Raw genomic sequence first — 18452 nt, 5'->3', positions numbered from 1 at the left:
ATTCACAGACTGACTGACTGCATTCATTTAGCAAAGTTTTCTTTTTTAAATTTTTTTTTTAAGAAGATTAAAGTAAAGGATTTTTAAATGCCACAGCTTGTCAAATATTCAAACGTTTGGAACAGGAACAGGTCTCGGCCTCAACGCTATCTAAATTTTGGGTGTGTGAGTGAAGCTTAGGGCTGTCGGCGATCACCTTAGTAATTTCTGTTTTTCTGTTGATTTACTGCTGATGAATTATACATTAGGTGTAGTTTTTTTTCCAGCCAACTGATACTGCTCTTTTTCTCTCTGCCCGAGGTGCAAACGATGGACTGATCTGAACTGAAGGGCCCGAATGGACTGTGAGGTAGAAGGCATGAGGCGGGTGCTACATGCTCCAGTCTGCATTTGCAAGTGACCCTGTCACGGGGACAGGCCCACTGATGGCGTGGATGACCCATGCCTGTGGTGCTGATGCCTGTGTGGACTTCTCATCTTCTTCATATTATTATGTTGTTTGATTTGCTGTTTTTTCAGCTTTTTAACACTTTGCAAAACCTCGTAACTGTTAGAATGACCTCAGCAGAGGGTCATCCCTTTGAGTCTGGTCTGCTTAAGGTTTCTTCCTCGAATCATCAGAGGGTGTTTTTCCTTACCACTGTCCCCTGTGGGCTTGCTCTCAGGGTTGGTAAGGTTAAACCTTACTTGTGTTAAATGCCTTGAGGCAGCTTTGTTGTGATTTGGAGCTATATAAATGAAAATAAATTGAATTCAAACACTTGATATGATCCTTGCTTTGGTCAAATTAAATATTCTTTATAATACCAATAGCCGTTACCAAAAGTATGTGCAATTAAGGGCCAAATATCAGCGAGTTTGGTCATCTCAACCTGTGATCTCACTGAGGAAGCTCTCAGTGAAACCACCTGAAGACATGCTCAGTTGGAACATCTTCTTCTTCGTCTTTCGGCTGTTCCCGTTAGGGGTCGCCACAGCAGATCAATCGTTTCCATCTCACCCTGTCCTCTGTATCTTCCTTTGTCACAGCAACCACCTGCATGTCCTCTCTCAGCACATCCATGAACCTCCTCTTTGGTCTCCCTCTTCTCCTCCTGCCTGGTGGCTCCATCCTCAGCATCCTTCTCCCTATATACCCTGGGTCCCTCCTCTGCACATGTCCAAACCATCTCAATCTCGCCTCTCTGACTTTGTCTCCAAACCGTCCCACCTGAGCTGTCCCTCTGATATGTTCATTCCTAATCTTGTCCATTCTTGTCACTCCCAAAGAGAATCTCAACATCTTCAGCTCTGCCACCTCCAGCTCTGCCTCCTGTCTTTTTGTTAGTGCCACTGTCTCTAAACCATACAACATAGCTGGTCTCACTACTGTTTTGTAAACTTTCCCCTTCACTCTTGCTGATATTCTTCGGTCACAAATTACTCCTGCCACCTTTCTCCACCCACTCCACCCTGCGTGCACTCTCTTCTTCACCTCTCTACCACACTCTCCATTACTTTGAACAGTTGACCCCAAATATTTAAACTCATCTACTTTCACCACTTCTACTCCTTGTAACTGCACTATTCCACTGGGCTCCCTCTCATTCACACACAAAGCTTATTTTTCATGAACTGTCTTTCCTCTACAGGAAATCGGAGTGAAACCCCTATGGAGTCAATTGCCAGTGAATCGGAAGATGTCAGACAAGATGTTGTGTTTCTTCAGGAAACAGATGAAGAACTGCACTTGAGCCAACATGAAGAACAAGTGGAACGAGAAGCTCAGAGTGCTCTGGAATCATTCCCTTTTCTCTCAGATCCTTCTATCAGAGAAAATATGGTTGAGATGCATCCAACGCCTATGTCAGACATGACTGAGTCTCCCGTCACCAGCACCTTTTCACTAGATGTCAACCAGCCTCTTGATAAAACTACACCTGCTACAGAAAAAAGCCAAAGTGTCACAGCAGTGATGCCTAGCACTGCCAGCACGGGCACAGATGATACCCTGCAGTCGTTCAGTGCCATCAATGAGACAGATTCCAACGAGAACTTTACTCTTCACCAGCTGGAGCCTGAAAGTACCACCGGGACTCCTGACCTGTCATATGGACCTCGCACTGATTACAGCCCAGTGACTGACACAAACACCACAAAGCAGATACAAACATCTGAGACACCAAAGCACTTCCAAGCAAAGAAAGACTTGTATTTTAACGAAACACAAGCCAATTACAGTGAACCGAACAGCACCTACACTCAAAAAGATCCTAAACTGGAGGTAACACCTGTGACCTTTGAGCCAACATTTCACATGAAACTGGAGGAGGCAGTAGTAAAGGAACCAATGGAGACAACTCTCTCAAACAAGTCCCCAAGTGACAAAAGTCCAACTGAAGCTACACAATCTTCAGTCTTAGCTCTCACCACACTGTGGACTCCTCTCGATGGGTCTGGAGACCTTTCTCAAGGTAAATCTATTATCAATTCCTGTTCGCATTTCTATTTAAGAATCAACATGTTGTAGTAGGGCAAATAACTGCAAATATTAGGACTGTTCAAATTGTCATATAAGCACCAAAATTGGCACATATATCCAACATGCTTATTCATAAAAGAACGTTAGCCAAGCAAAAATCTAAGATGACTGCAATTTTCCAAGATGGCCTCCAATTCTCGTATGAATTTTCATAAAACAAGAATAAATTATCTCAGGTTTGATCTCAGTATGATTTTAATTTTGGTTTTAATGTGAAGATTGCAATTTTCATGTTTCAATATGCCTATAAACACCCTTGCAGTATAATTTGTACATTTATAATTTATTCATGAATAAGTTGAATAAGCAGACAACTAATATGCTTGGTGTGAAGGAGTTTGTTAGAGGTAGCATTTTTGTTTGAGTAGTCAGCAGCAGCCTTGGTGTAGAGAACTGGCACTAGCCCTCAGTACATACCCAACTCTCACCTATGGATCTGCAAAGTTGTTTGTGCCAAGTACATGTGTGTGTGTGTGTGTGTAAAGAGGTTACAGGTGCTTTCTCTTGTTCAAATCAGATTAAGAGGGGTGAAAACATTAATTGATGCCAATGGCATAAGGATTGGCATATTCAACAAAACACATAGCAAAAAGTTAAAAATAATCATTCAAAAAAATGGCAACGATATTGGATTATCAGGTGGCTGATGTTCTTTAATGAATTAATGGCATATCAGGTGAACACATGCAAAACATGTGATGCTTATATGTCAGTATGGACCTTTTTTTAAATTAGCCCTACTGATATGTTGCAGCAGATGTATTAACTGCCCCAGAAACACTTTATGTTTTCTTCCAGACACTGACCTTGAATCTGACATCACCACACACCTGTCACCTTCCATTTGGACCACCAGCACTTCTACTGAGTCTCAAACTGCTGTTCCAGACTCGAGCTACTCGCCTGGCTCACAGCATTCTCCTGAACCAGTCTTGGATGTTTTCTCCACAGCGGTGCACTTTTGGGAGGTCTCTGTTTCCAGACATGAGGGAAGTGCTAGTTCAGAAATTGAGGACACAGCTGCCACAGAAAGTGAGGGAACGCAGCTGCACACAACGTCTGAAGACCACCATGTTTCTAGAGTTCGTTTAGCAGCTACTAAATCTCCAACGGTATCTATGCTGGCTGGAAACACCACAAGCCTGAACCAGACATCAGCTTATGGAGTCCATATTGATGCTACAGCTGCTTCTCAAGAAGAAGGAAGTGGTCTCGAACCTGATACGCGTCCCCCAACTCTTAAAAAGGGTATCCAAGATAACACAACCATTGAAGATGAGGTCACAATTTCCCCAACTGTTAAAGATGAATACAAGATTACTTCAACCCATAGTGAGGATGTCCAAGATACAACCACTGTAGATAAAGATACCCCAACCATTCAAGATGAAGATGCATTCACTCCAACATATGAAAAGGGAGTTACAGTTTCCCCAGCAGTTGAAGATGTATACACATTTACCCTAGCTGCTGAAGAGAAGTTATGGAAGCCATTGAAGAGGAAATTGCAGTTACACCAACTTCTGAAAATAGAGGCATGGATACCCCTACCATTGAAGAGAAAATGATAGACATCTCCACAGTTGATGCTGAAGTCACAGTTATTCCAACTGTTGAAGCTATAAACACAGTTACCACAACAGCTGAAAAGAAAATTGTGGTTACCTCAACCACTGAAGCTGGAGATATGGTTATGCCAACCACTGGAGAGGAAATTACAAATACCTTCGCTGTTACAGATAACGTTACAGTTATTTCAACTGTCAAAGACAAAGTCACAGTTACCCCAACTGTTGAAGCTATAGACACAGTTACCCTAAGCACTGGACTGGAACTTAAGGTGACCCCAACTATTGAAGATGAAGATATGTTTACCCCAACTGTTGAAGAAAAAATTGCAGGTATCTCAACTGTTGTAGATGAAACCCCAGTCACTGAAGAGGAAGTTACAGGTATCTCAACTATTGAAGATGAAGATACAGTTACTCCAACTGCTGACGAAGAAATTGCAGGTATCTCAATTGTTGTTGATGAAACCCCAGCCACTGTAGAGGAAGTTGCAGGTATCGCAACTATTGAAGATGAAGATATAGTTACTCCAACCGCTGAAGATGAACCTGCAGGTATCTCAACTGCTGAAGATGAGGACATAGTTGCTCCAATGACTGAAGAGAAAATTGAAGGTATCTCAACTGTTGAAGATGGAAATACAGTCACTCCAACTATTGTAGAGGAAACTGCAAGAATCTCAACTGCTGAAGATGAAAATACAGTTTCTCCTACTATTGAAGAGGAAATTGAAGTTTTTCCTCTTGATTCTCAAACATCCAGCTTGATCTTGCCAATGACCACAAATGAACCACAAGAATCTCTGAATAATCTAGAGTACAGTGGTCAAACATCTTCCAGTGACTCAGCAGTTGCTCCAGATTCCCCCATAAAGTCACAGTCCTCCTCGAGCGCAAAAGCCACAGCTGCCACCATCACAACAACCACCACACATCAACCCAGACACACTTGGAGCCCACTCACCACAACCTCAGAAGCATTCCATGAGTCGTCTGTGCTGCAGGCGGCGACACCCATGATACCACCAGTGGATCAAAGTCTGGTGGCTGTTGAGTTTACGCTCACCCAGCCACCCGCCCTGCTTATCTTGCCCAATGAGAGGGCTAGCATAGGCGGCACAGGGAAACTTACAGGTAAATTTAAATCCACTCTCATCAGCCTAATTGTCCTCTTGTTGCTCAACGCATCGACGCACTAAATCCCAGATCTTTCCTCTGCATGACCTGCTTTGTTCCATTTTCCTGTAAGCTCCAGGCATACCCATTAGCTCCCACGCTTCTTCTACCTGTGTCTCACGCTTCGTTTCAAAGAGCCCACTCACTCTTCTGACTCTTCCCCTCCTCACTTTAAAACATTCCTCCCTTTCTCCCTGCGGCTCTGCTTTCTTAAGGTACTTGCATCTGGGATATCTCCCATTTGACATTTGTCCTTAAAAGACAAAAACAGTCTTGCTCTGCATGTTTGCAAGGATTGACTTCTGTGAAGTACTGACACAAACACTGGTGTGTCTGTGAAGGTTGAAAAGTGTCTCCTACAGTAACGTCCAGGTTACCAGTGAAGATGGCAGTTTTTGCACCATATGACTACCCAACCCCAGCAATTTCTCCTGCCTATAACATTCAAAGCCTGAAGTGTTTTGCAATAATCTGAAAGTAACGTTACCTCGAATGTAACACTAATTATGTTGAATGTAACAGCACTGATCAATGCAATAATAATTATTTTCAGTAAATAGATTTCTATTTAATTTTAGACGTAGTCATGAAAGCACAGAGAATTAAAGGCACAATTGCTTTTCATTGCTGATTTATTGTGTCCCTTTCAGTTTGTCAGAAAAATGACTAAATTGAGTTTGTGTTGAAATCCAGTTATTATATTATACCCCTGTTTCTGTGGTATATTCTGAAAATTACTGCTAGTTTTATTGCTGGTTATGTATTTAAAATATAGTGCATTGACTTTGTGACATCTTGCTGACAACATGATGGAGGAAGCTCATTCATAAAATTTGAAATTCACACTGAATTCCATGGAAATATAATAGTGTAGCAGTGTCATTTGATGCTTGAACAGTACCTTGGAAAACTGGGAAACTTTTTACCAATGTGTCGTGGTGTCCTGTTATTGCATTTTAGCCCATGTGAGTCAAAATACAAAGTAGCTTCTGGAAAGGGTGAATGTTGAGAGTATTATTGCCATATAAAACAATGGATTCTTTATTTAAATTCCGTTGAACAAAAATGGTGCAGAATGAAATCATTTTTATGACTTAAATGGTAAAGCTCAAAAAGGGACTACCAGTACACCTTTAATGGTCATTACAATTTCATACTTATATCATATGCTCTTGTTTATGTGCAAACTTCATTTTTTTTAATCATCTTTTAAGGTGAAATAATGATAAATGAATGATCCACTTTTCTCATCTGGTCATGGAGAGTGCATTGTCTTGTATAGTTCTTATAACTTATAATAATATCTGCAGACAGTCGGTTATGTTGGCATTGAAGAAACTGAAATTAAAGTGAGTTTCACTCAACAAATCTAAGTAATTGTGAACTTTTCATGTTTTTTTTTTTCTCAGAAAACAGATGTTGCAGATTACATTTTGTGCACAAGTAAACCAGGTTGGACTGAGTGTAGTAGGATCCCTGTTTATAGATACTTTCAGGGTAATGCCATGAAAATAACTACGGACTGTCTTGGATTTAACAAGTAATCCTCTTTGACTCTTTTAAGTCTACAAACAAAGTAATAAACACCAACTGCAAAGTATACAAACTGTGCAGATTCACAGAAAAAAAAAAAAACAGATTTTATCACAAAAATACATTGGAAAGTTGAGTTGTACTATATATAGCAACTGATATGCAACATCCTTATTGTCAAGAAATAAATACGCAGGTGAATTTCACTTTACTTCCTGGTGGTGGCGCTGCACATTCAGATTTATGTTAAGCCACATCTGTTGCATGTTTTTCTTTTTCAATTTAAATTTGAAAAGGTTTGTTGAAAAAGTTTGTCTTTTGCAAAAAAAAAAAAAAAAAAAAAAGTTTTAATCTACCTTCTTCGGGTATTTTAGGGTTTTATGTTAAAGATCTTCGAAATCTTGCTGGTGTGTGACTAAAACAGCTTCTTGTGTACTTCTGTGACATATGTCATGGAAGTCCATATCTAGAGTCCTGCTTGCACTGTGAGCTCTGGTCTGTGCTCTCTGTTAGACACCCACACACTGTCTCTGGAAAAAAGTTGATAAGAGAAAGCAGGCGTAATTCACAGCAACATTGGGCATTGTGGTCTCATTTGAGGGTGGGCAATAAAGGGGTTAAATGAAAGAGCATATGACGCAAAAATTGTACTTCCGGGGACTGCCCCATTATCATTATCATGAGGCAGTCTTCCCAAGGGATCATTAAAGTTCTATCTAACATAATCTATTTATTCACATTAAATCTTGCTAAAACTTAGCGACACAACCTCTCTCATTTGCGTTGTCTTCCCTTTCCACTGGGAACTGAAAAACGGCACTTTTCGCAACTGCTTTGGTGATTGCAGCCGAAAACAAAACAGTACACCATCTTTCCGTTTGATGTGATGCTGTGTTTGTGTTGCACACTGGCAGGCTGTCCTGAAAGTGATCAAATCCCGTGATATCACGCAGTGGTTCAACGAGGACTGCGCTGCCCCATTCGTTTTAATGCAACAAGCCCAGAAACAGGTTGTTTTAACAAATTGGAAATGCTATTTTGAAAGCATCCCTTCAGTGTCTATGATGGTTTTTTCTACCAAAGTTAACCCGTTTTTAAAATACCTTGTGATTTTAAAAAAAAGTTGTAAAACCCAACAGGTTTTCATCAGCACAATGTGGCAGGTGCATTTTATTTGCTGCTGTTGTAAGGTCATGGTAAACAATAATTTTCCAATTCCAAGTAATTTATTGCTGTTCAGATGATTAAAAAATGTTCGTACAGAAAACTGAGAAATTCAGTGGTGAACCATCACATTTACAAACAGGTTTGTCTGTTATAGAACAAATCATTCAAAATCCTCAAAGTGCAAAAAAAAAAAAAAAAAAAAAAGTGTAGAAATTGTGTATGGTCCTGAAACAAACCAAAGAGAAACTTTAATTAAAATGCATAAAATTTTTATTTTATTTTTGAAATTTGTACGTGTGACACATAGTTCATGCTGAAAACTTAAGAGACAGTATTTTATTGTGTATATCAGAAAACTGGAATTATCATGTTTTTATTTATTTATTTTATTTTTTTATTTATTTTTACTGTACTAGTTAAAATTCTGCCAGGTTTAGAGCAGTTTTTTCCATCCACATGGACCCACAGAGAGAAACATGTGGGTAGGAGTCTGCAGCATAATGACATAGAACAGCAAGGTTCTTGTTTATAAGGTGCCAGGAGAGACAAATAAACCATATTCACTTGTAAAAATGTTTTACATTTGCACACGTAAACATTAATTTTGCCATCCTTTACAAATTTTGAAAATTAAAGTGTAACTGGAACCTGTTATTATGGAGGACTTTGAGTAGGTTGTCTCCTGTTTCACAGGAATGCTTAGAGAGCATCTTGCTGATTTTTTTTTCCCTCCCCTGACTCTGAGTTTTGAGAATTAGAAAGAAAACACTTTTAAAGGGAACGAAGCAGAAATTGTGAGAATAAAGGACTTTTTTTGCACTGTAGATGAAATCTACTTTTCTACAGATTAATGCCTCTTTATTTGTAAAACACACTTTGTTTTCACATAATCTGTATGTGCCAGAAGTGTGATTTTTTTTTTTTTTTTTGTCTTGTTTTGTTTTTTGGAGAAGCAAATTGCTCTTTAAACTTGATGTTCTTTTTTGTTTGTTTGTTTATACACAAAGAAAACATTTTAGTGTAAAAAAAATACATTCATTGTTGGGACAGTGATTGTTAATATTAAATTAAGCTGCTGTGTGTAAAATCTGTCATTTATTGGTAATTCAAATTTGACCTAAAATATTTTTTTTGTGTGTATATATATATATATATATATATATAACATTTGAAAAGAGATTGGTGACTGGCTTTGAAATCTTGAAATGTGCAACATTTGCCTTCCGTAATTCTCCATCTTCCACACGTGTCACGTGAAAATGTTCTCATAAATGAAGAGTGGACAGCAATAAATCAACGTAGATGGCAAGAAACATCAAGAAGGAAACTTTTGCAGCCCGGTGCGAGACCCAGCTGCTGTGTTGGGCCTCTGCTGCCACCTGTCGGCTTATATAAATCATGAACGCAAGCACAGCAAATTGCGTCACATATTAATTATACACTCCATTAAAATTTATGAAAAATAAAGTGTTTCAGGGGTTTTAAAGAGTGGAGAAATAAAATAAATACCGACTATAAATAATGAAACCCAGCTGAGTATCTAATATTTATAATGAAGAAACAACATATTTTTAGGTCATAAAACTATATTTGTTTGAGGTGATCTTTTAATGTTTCTTTTAATGTTTCAGGCAGTATGTCTACACATGTATTTATTTTAAAACTGGATTTGTAAGTTTATAGTTGATTAGCTTCTTTTATAAAAAAAACAAAAAACAAAACTAGTTTTCCCTCCCTATAACCAGCTGATGATTGTGTGTATATATTGTCGCAAAAGACAAAATTTAAAATTTTATAGATATTGTTTCCAAAAAAGAAGGGTAAAAACTAATACTACAGTTTTTTTTTAAGTGCTGTGTACCTTATTAAAATAAATAAACAAATGGCCCATACTCCCTCTGTTCTGGCCCAACATGATGATTGACAGGTTCTCTACAAATGAATAAATGACTGTTAAGCTGACTAAACAGTACTGTTTTTATTATTTTTAGCATTTTATTTTAGAGGTAGAATGCTCATTTTCTGTAACAGTGTGTAATTCGTACAGCAGCATTTATTTGGGCTTTACATCATATGGCAGATTGTGTTGGCTCAGTTTTGCACAGTGAATTTTTCTTATTTTTTTTTTTTAGATGGCTGTGTGGTTGATCCATGTCTGAATGGAGGCACGTGCACTGACATCAGCGGGCGTGTTTCCTGCCTCTGTTTGCCGAGCTATGGAGGAGACTTCTGTCAAACTGGTGAGTCTAATGCATTTCACCATCCAGTCACATCTGTCGTGGCTCCCAGACATGGTTGACCAGCCCCGCCGATGCTATCAGAGGCCAATGGGAAGATGGTGATATTGTCATCTGACTGGTCTTGAGTGTCTGACATCCTCTTCTGTGATCTTTTCAGACCTGGAGCGATGTGAACTGGGATGGGACAAGTTCCACGGGTTCTGTTACCGTCACTTCAGCCAGCGTCTGAGCTGGGAGGTTGCTGAGCAGCACTGTCGCATGATGGGAGCTCATCTGGTGTCAATCATGACCCCTGAGGAGCAGACGTACCTCAACAGTAGGTCCAGACTACACCAGCTAAATCTGGCTTATTAGTGATTGTGGACTGAACATTGTAGCAAACTCTTGTGTTCATCAGGGAACTACAAAGAGTACCAGTGGACCGGACTGAATGACAAGACTGTGGAGGATGATTTCCGCTGGTCTGACGGGAACCCGCTGGTGAGGAATGAATGTTCCACCAAAACAAGTCCAAACAAATGATGAGCAGCCCAAAACCTAAAAAACAGCTTATAAGAATAAAAACAGCAAATCTTCATATCTGGAAAGCTGGTAGCCACTGGTAGGTCTTCTTGATGTCAGCCACATTCCTCTATCTGCCCATGGAGGGGCTTGGTCTTCCATGATATCTCCTCCTCCTGGTCCTTGTCACCGTCTGTCTTCAGCTGCCTGAAGTGTTCTTGTAGCAGCTGATCTTGGGGGGCCGTCTTTCTGATGTATTTGTGCTCCTCACCTCACCTGAAACTCACTAATCCTTGGTCTCCCTCCTTGTGTTGCTCATAGAGCCTCAGGGTACTGGACTTTGAGTGGAAACCTCTGTGTATTGTGAGGAGTTTTCATGTCTTGACATTAGTGGCATCTATCACCTCCTGTGGCAAACTTATTATTCCAGCTGGGTATCTGATGACTGGTACAACGTATGTATGTATTGATGGCGCGACTCTTATTCCTACCACTGAGCTGGCTTCTCAGGACCTGTCTTACCTTCTGAAGGTATTTGGCTGTGGCTAACCTTCTTGCATCTTCATCATGGTTCCCATTAGCTTGTAGCTTGAGCAGGTGCTTGTAACTGTCCTGTCCTGGGGGGATGACATACCCGGGATGTCATTTGGATTGGATATATATATATATATATATATATACTCATCTGTGCATGTTTCTGTGGACGTTATGCCATATTTCAGGAACCATTCGTCATCTGATATTAATTTCAGTGTTAAATTATGTGCCACAGACTAAGTTTCTATTGGCTAGAATACTTTGCGAAAAGCTGAACCGTTACTATGGTAATAGCTGAAAATGCCACCATTCATCATTGACCTAAATCTCAGTAACCGCTGAGGATGCAGAGCAAATGTTGGACTTGAATTACTCTCAGACCTCAAAATTCTTATTCAGCCAATTAACTTGTCTTTAAAGCGATAAAGAATTCCTTTTTTTTTTTTACCTTTAACCCTAATGAAATGGGCCTTTGCTGTGTCTCAGCATCCGCTGAAGATGCAGAGTAAATTTTGGGAGGGAGTATTCAGGAACCCCAAGTGTCACTTTGATTCAACTCAAGTTTTTCTTTTGACCCAACACCCTCCCTGTATTTCAGAAACAGGCCAATGTAGTAGTTCCGTTAAATAGCAAAACGTAACAGAATGTAAAGACTCACAGTTGAATGTTTATCTCATCTGTGATGCCTAAGGGATGTGGTCTTGTATTTGGGGTATAATTTGACACCAAACACCAAGATGACAACCAGTCTAAACATAATCACGCTTTAAATATCCCGCATATTTTTTTTTGTTTGTTTATGTCTCTTTTCCCTGTGCACAGCTGTATGAGAACTGGTACCGTGGACAGCCAGACAGCTACTTCTTGTCTGGTGAAGACTGTGTAGTGATGGTTTGGCACGATGGAGGGCGCTGGAGTGATGTGCCATGCAACTACCACCTGGCCTACACCTGCAAAAAAGGCACCTGTGAGTCTCCAAATGACACAGAAGTCAACATTTGTAATTCCCTGATCAGAATGTAAAACAGGAACAACAACTAGTGGTCATGTTTTCAGCACTTCGCAACAATTAGATGCAGTCTAGTTTTCCATCACCATAAATATTGTCAGCTGGAAGAATAAGGTGTTTTTTCAGGTGTGAAGAGGTAATTGAACCCATGACCACTGTAAATGCAGTCATGTGTGACGGCAGCCGGAAAAATAGACTGGCGATCATTGTTCCATCAGCCAGAAATATAGACACTGCCTTAAATAACCCCAGTAGAGCGCTTCGCTCTCAGACTGCAGGCTTACTTGTAGTTCCTAGGGTTTTTAAGAGTAGAATGGGAGGCAGAGCCTTCAGCTTTCAGGCTCCTCTCCTGTAGAAACAGCTCCCAATTCGGATCAGGGAGACAGACACCCCCTATACTTTTAAGATTAAGCTTAAAACTTTCCTTTTTGCTAAAGCTTATAGTTAGGGCTGGATCAGGTGACCCTGAACCATCCCTTAGTTATGCTGCTATAGACTTAGACTGCTGGGGGGTTCCCATGATGCACTGAGTGTTTCTTTCTCTTTTTGCTCTGTATGCACCACTCTGCATTTAATCATTAGTGATTGATCTCTGCTCCCCTCCACAGCATGTCTTTTTCCTGATTCTCTCCCCTCAACCCCAACCAGTCCCAGCAGAAGACTGCCCCTCCCTGAGCCTGGTTCTGCTGGAGGTTTCTTCCTGTTAAAAGGGAGTTTTTCCTTCCCAGTCTTCTGGGAAGGAAAAACTACAAATATGTTCTATATTTGTATGTGTTGTTTTTATTGTCTATTTATATCATGTGAAGCACTTTGTGACCTTGGTCTGTGAAAAATGCTATATAAATAAAGCTTACTTACTTACTTACTTACAGTCGCCAAGTGCTTGCTCACAGGGGGTCGTTTTGACCGTTGGGGTTTTTCTGTAATTATTGTATGGCTTTTGTCTTACAATATAAAGTGCCTTGGGGCAACTGTTTGTTGTGATTTGGCGCTATATAAATAAAATTGATTTGATCTGATTAAAAAAGGCTCAACTGCTATATTTAAGAAAGAAAAATCTGATACACCATCAACATTTAGATTCTGACCATCACCAAAATGTAATGGGATCTTTTCATTGATGAGATTTACAGTATTTCACCATTTCACAGAGATATCCTGACAATGTTTTGAGAAATAAGTGAAAATATATCTCTAGTTCCAATAATAATTAATAAAAGGTTAAAATCCAAAGCCTGATCATGTGCAAAATTTCATTTGGTAAAATTGATTGTTCCACCTGGTTTCATGCAGGTTATCTGGGAACCGTCCATCCATTTTCTATACCCACTTACTCCAATTAAGGGTCACGGGGGTTGGAGCCTATCCCAGCAGTCATACACCCTGGACATCTGGGGACATTCTGAGCAATTCTTCAAAATGTAAAAAAAAAAGAAAAAAGAAAAAAAAAACTCTTACACAGAACCACAGAGCTTTCAAGTTGAGATACGGTCAAGAAGTTATTTCCCACCAAATCTCGTCTTGCAGGTCATTTTGGTGGAATGTCATGCGTTAGCATGAGAGCGTGACAACGAGTGTGTGAGACCTGACAGGACCATTTTAAAGAGTGAGTCTCACTCCAAATGAGTGAGACTTGAGGGCTCTGGAACCTCATATGGAGATTGAGATTCATTCTACCCAGTTTCATTGAGATGAACTAAAAACCTTGTGTGCAGTCCTCCTAACAGACATACAAACTGTCAAATGCTGCTGATCACATGACCTTTTTTGGAGCTAACAGGGATGTGAAGTAGTGCAGACTTTAAGAAGGTGTTTTATCTGTACCAACAGCCTTGTGCGGTCCACCACCAAAGGTCAAAAACGCTTCCATATTTGGAAAGATTCGACAGAGATACGACACAAACGCAGCTGTGCGTTATTACTGCAGGCCAGGCTTCCAGCAGAGACTAAAACCTCTGATCAGGTGTCTGCCTGGTGGCGAGTGGGAGGAGCCTAAGATCCTGTGCATCCCTGGTAAGATGACAAAATGATCTTCGTCATGAGGAAGAAACTAATTTACATAAAGTTCGTATATCCATCAGGCAGATGAGTGTACACATTCACATTACAACCTGAAGTGACTTGAATCACTTTTTCTTTTTGATTAAGCTTCAGCTCTTTTCTATTTATAGCAACAGACACAACAAAATATCATCTACAACAGACCTGAGGATGAATACATTAGTTTAAACTTTCATTTCTTTTTTTTTTTTACACACCTGGTGACCCATTTTAGCTTGGCGAACATGTGCACAAAATGAGCCCTTTAAACTGTGATTTTTACTAACTGGACTCATATGTTCTTGTTGGATTACTTTTCAGAGGCCGGAGTTTTGACCGAGCACCCTGAAGCGCTGTCACTGACCAACAGCATCTCTGACGATGGATTAGAAACCACTAAAGAATCACCACAATACTGGGACATCAAGTTTTAAAATTCACTTGTGTTTTAATTAAATTGAATTGTGACAAAACAAAGTGAAAAGAGTCTAATGAATTTAAACAAAAAATCATAAATGTCTAAACAGGACAAAAGGTATGACGCAGACACGCAGGCCAGACAAAAGTTTGGAGTTTGCAGAGCGCAGTAAGGCTCAGCCGTCGTTTACTTCAACATTCCTGTTTCTTAATGTCCTTTGGAATATTTTCTACTGTATTTTGTTCAGATGGATGCAGAGTTGATCTCGCCAGAGATTCTGTTATCATGCTTCTATGTGCATTTCAATCACAGATTTCAATGTGAAAAAATAAGTTCTGAGAAGAATAACTGGCAAAGCTTAAAAAGGTGGTAAATGTGATTCCCCAAAAAGTCAATCACATCTATCGCACTTGTCCTTTTGCACTAGAAAGACACTGTTTTCTCACTGTTCTTCTTTTCTATTTGTGTGACTGTGTGTGTGTGTGTGTGTGTGCGTGTGTTTATCTTTTACAAAACCGGTGCTAATGTTTTCAATGCCCTTGTAAAATATCCAACAGAGAATTCAGGATTTAGAGTTTCAAAGTCCTTGTTTTCTACCGAGTCAACAAATGTACATATATCAGTTTTCTCGAGCTGTACCTTCAGTTTTCCTCCAGACGTGTTTGTGTTCTCAGCTTTATGTTGTAATAAAGAAGAAATGCTTTTCTTATTTTTGCTCCATTTTTTTGGTTCATTTCGTGGCTGAAAACAGATTACGATCACAGACGGGTAACAGAGAAAACAACAATTTCACATCATCCACTGGTTGAATTTGACTTCCTGTCTGGAAGTCAAAGCGGTGGGCTACAAAGTATTCCGAGAGACAGTGCTGAACACCTTTAATGTTGTTTTCATGCATGTCTCATCAACTGTAATTATCCGTATCAAACAATAACCAAAATCTGCTGGATCAAAATCAATTTTCCTATTTGTCAGATACTAGTTGAGCCAAACAATGATACTGTAAAAAGAAAACTCTAAAAAATGTTGCAATTTTAAAGTAACTAACTGCACAGTTGAGTTTACTCATCATTTTTTATTAAAATAACAATTTAGGTAAATTGTGTAAAACAGAGACATCCTGGATGAAAACCTGCTCCAGAGCGCTCTTGACCTCAGACTGGGGCAACTGTTCATCTTTCAGAAGGACAATGACCCTAAGCACACAGCCAAGATATCAATGGAGTGGCTTCAGGACAACTCTGTGAATGTCCTTGAGTGGCCCAGCCAGAGCCCAGACCTGAATCTGTTTGAACATCTCTGGAGAGATCTGAAAATGGCTGTGCACCGACGCTCCACATCCAACATGATGGCGCTTGAGAGGTGCTGCAAAGAGGAATGAGCAAAACTGCCCAAAGATAGGTGCACCAAGCTTGTGGCATCATATTCAAGAAGACTTGAGGCTGTAATTGCTGCCAACAGGTGTATCAACAAAGTATTGGGCAAAGGGTGTGAATACTTATGTATATGTGTTTTCTTAGTTTTTTTTGTTGTTTTTTTTTACGTTCAAAAAATTAAAAAAAAATCATATTGTCATTATGGTGTGTTGTGAGCAGAATTTTGAGGGGAAAAAATGAATTCATTCCATTTTGGAATGAGTCTATAACATAACAAAATGTGGAAAAATGGAAACTCTGAAACACTTTCCAAATCCTGCATTTCACAACAGTGAGTGTTCTCAAACTTGTTAGCCTCACTAGCAACCATTAGACCAGACCTGGGCAAACTACGGCCCGGGGGCCACATGCGGCCCTTTGCATGTCTCTGTCCGGCCCTCATGAGGTCTGTGATTATTATTACATATATTAAAAATGTCAAGCTTGTGTGTTGCAAATCATTAGAGAGGTTTATTTAGGTATATTTAAATATTTACATATTATTACAATAATAAAAATTACCTATAAAAGCTATTAAATAGGTAATTTTTGTAAATTGTAATGGGAGACAGCCAAGTTATCGATGGTGTGGCCCTCGGACATAATTCAGGTTCCTTATGTGCCCCCTTGTAAAAATTAATTGCCCACCCCTGCATTAGACAGTGTTTTGGGGAGCAACCACTGATTCTTCTTCTTTTTTCTTCATTCTTCTGGCTGTGCTGCACAAAAGGCATTTCACATTTTGCAGTGTATTTGTAAAATGTGTCACTTTGGGCAACCGTATCAATTTGACGACGCTGCATGGCGGCCTCTGAGGAGGCGCACTCCCAAGTAGATATGAAGGAGTCATTCTAAGCTCATGAAAACACATTTTTTTCATTGTTGCATGTAAATTACCATAGACTGTACGGTAATTACACACTAATGAACAGATATTCTAAACAGTATAGTCTAGTTCTGCTTATGAATATCCATAAATCCTACTTTATTTCAGCTCACAATCTGAAGTTCAGTGTACTTAAGTTTGTTAAACCCTACAGGGTTATCAACACAATTTTATCAACACAGAGTAAATTTACACAATTTTGAGTGGGACCATAAAATTCCATAAAATGTAAACTTTCCCCTTCACTCTTGCTGGTATTCATTGGTAACAAATCACTCCTGCCACCTTTCTCCACCCACTCCACCCTGCCTGCACTCTCTTCTTCACCTCTCTACAACACTCTCTATTACTTTGAACAGTTGACTCCAAATATTTAAACTCATCTACTTTCACCACTTCTACTCCTTGTAACTGCACTATTCCACTGGGCTCCCTCTCATCCACACACATGTACTCAGTCTTGCTCCTACTGACAATCATTCCCCTGCTCTCCAGAGCATATCTACACATTTGCAGACCATACTCAACCTGCTCTCTGTTCTCACGACAGATCACAAAGTCATCTGCAAACATCATAGTCCATCTTGGCACCTTGTCATACGTTTTCTCCAAATCCACAAACACACAATGTAACTCTTTCTGGCCTTCTCTGTACTTCTCCAACGGTATTGTCAGAGCAAACATTGCATCTGTAGTGCTCTTTCTCTGCATGAAATCATATTGCTTCTCACAGATCTTCACCTGTTTTCTAAGTCTAGCTGCTACTACTCTTTCCCATAACTTCATGTTGTGGCCCATCAGATTTATGTCTCTCTAGTTACTGCAGCTCTGTGCATCACTCTTGTTCTTAAAAATAGGAACCAGCTCACTTTGTCTCCATTCCTCAGGCATCCTCTCACTTTCAAAGATTTTATTAAACAATCTGGTTAGAAACTCCACTGCCATCTCTCCAAGACATTTCCATGCCTCCACCGGAATGTCTTCTGGACCAACTGCCTTTCCACTCTTCATAGCTGCCCTCACTTCATCCTTACTAATCACTTGCACTTCCTGATTTACTCTCTCCACATTATCCAGCCTTTTCTCTCTCTCTCATTTTCTTCATTCATCAGCTCCTAAAAATATTCTCTCCACCTTGTCAACACACACTCCTTGCTTGACAGCTCTTTCCCATCTGTATCTTTTACCACCCTAACCTGTTGCACACCCTTTCCAGCTTGGTCCCTTGGTCTGGCCAATTAGCACAAGTCCATTTCTCCTTCCTTACTGTTCAACTTCCTGAACAGCTCACTATATCCCTTTTCCTTGGTATTTGCTGCTTCTTTTTCACCTTATGTCGCATCTCCTTGTACTCCTATCTACTTCATCTCTCCAACTCCCAATTCTTTTTTGCCAACCTCTTTCACCTTATGCATTCCTGAACTTGTTCTACCATGAATTC

The 18452-nt window shown here is 39.8% G+C and overlaps 1 protein-coding gene across 1 annotated transcript in view; it reads left to right on the top strand.

The window, feature by feature from the left end:
• The window catches only part of LOC117501393 (brevican core protein-like), a 29836-nt gene extending 14414 nt beyond the window's left edge, over nucleotides 1-15422 (top strand). Inside the window, 9 exon segments of the mRNA XM_034160265.1 lie at nucleotides 1632-2453; nucleotides 3320-4086; nucleotides 4089-5223; nucleotides 10098-10205; nucleotides 10363-10521; nucleotides 10603-10685; nucleotides 12066-12210; nucleotides 14083-14265; nucleotides 14614-15422. Coding sequence (XP_034016156.1) covers nucleotides 1632-2453; nucleotides 3320-4086; nucleotides 4089-5223; nucleotides 10098-10205; nucleotides 10363-10521; nucleotides 10603-10685; nucleotides 12066-12210; nucleotides 14083-14265; nucleotides 14614-14726 — 3515 coding nt within the window. The 3' untranslated portion in view covers nucleotides 14727-15422.
• Nucleotides 15423-18452: the final 3030 nt, after the last annotated feature.

Source organism: Thalassophryne amazonica, chromosome 20 (genome assembly GCF_902500255.1).
Source record: "Thalassophryne amazonica chromosome 20, fThaAma1.1, whole genome shotgun sequence".
Classification (NCBI taxonomy): Eukaryota; Metazoa; Chordata; class Actinopteri; order Batrachoidiformes; family Batrachoididae; genus Thalassophryne; species Thalassophryne amazonica.
Note: the sequence above shows the minus strand (reverse complement) of the source record. Positions and strands in the feature narration are given on the sequence as shown.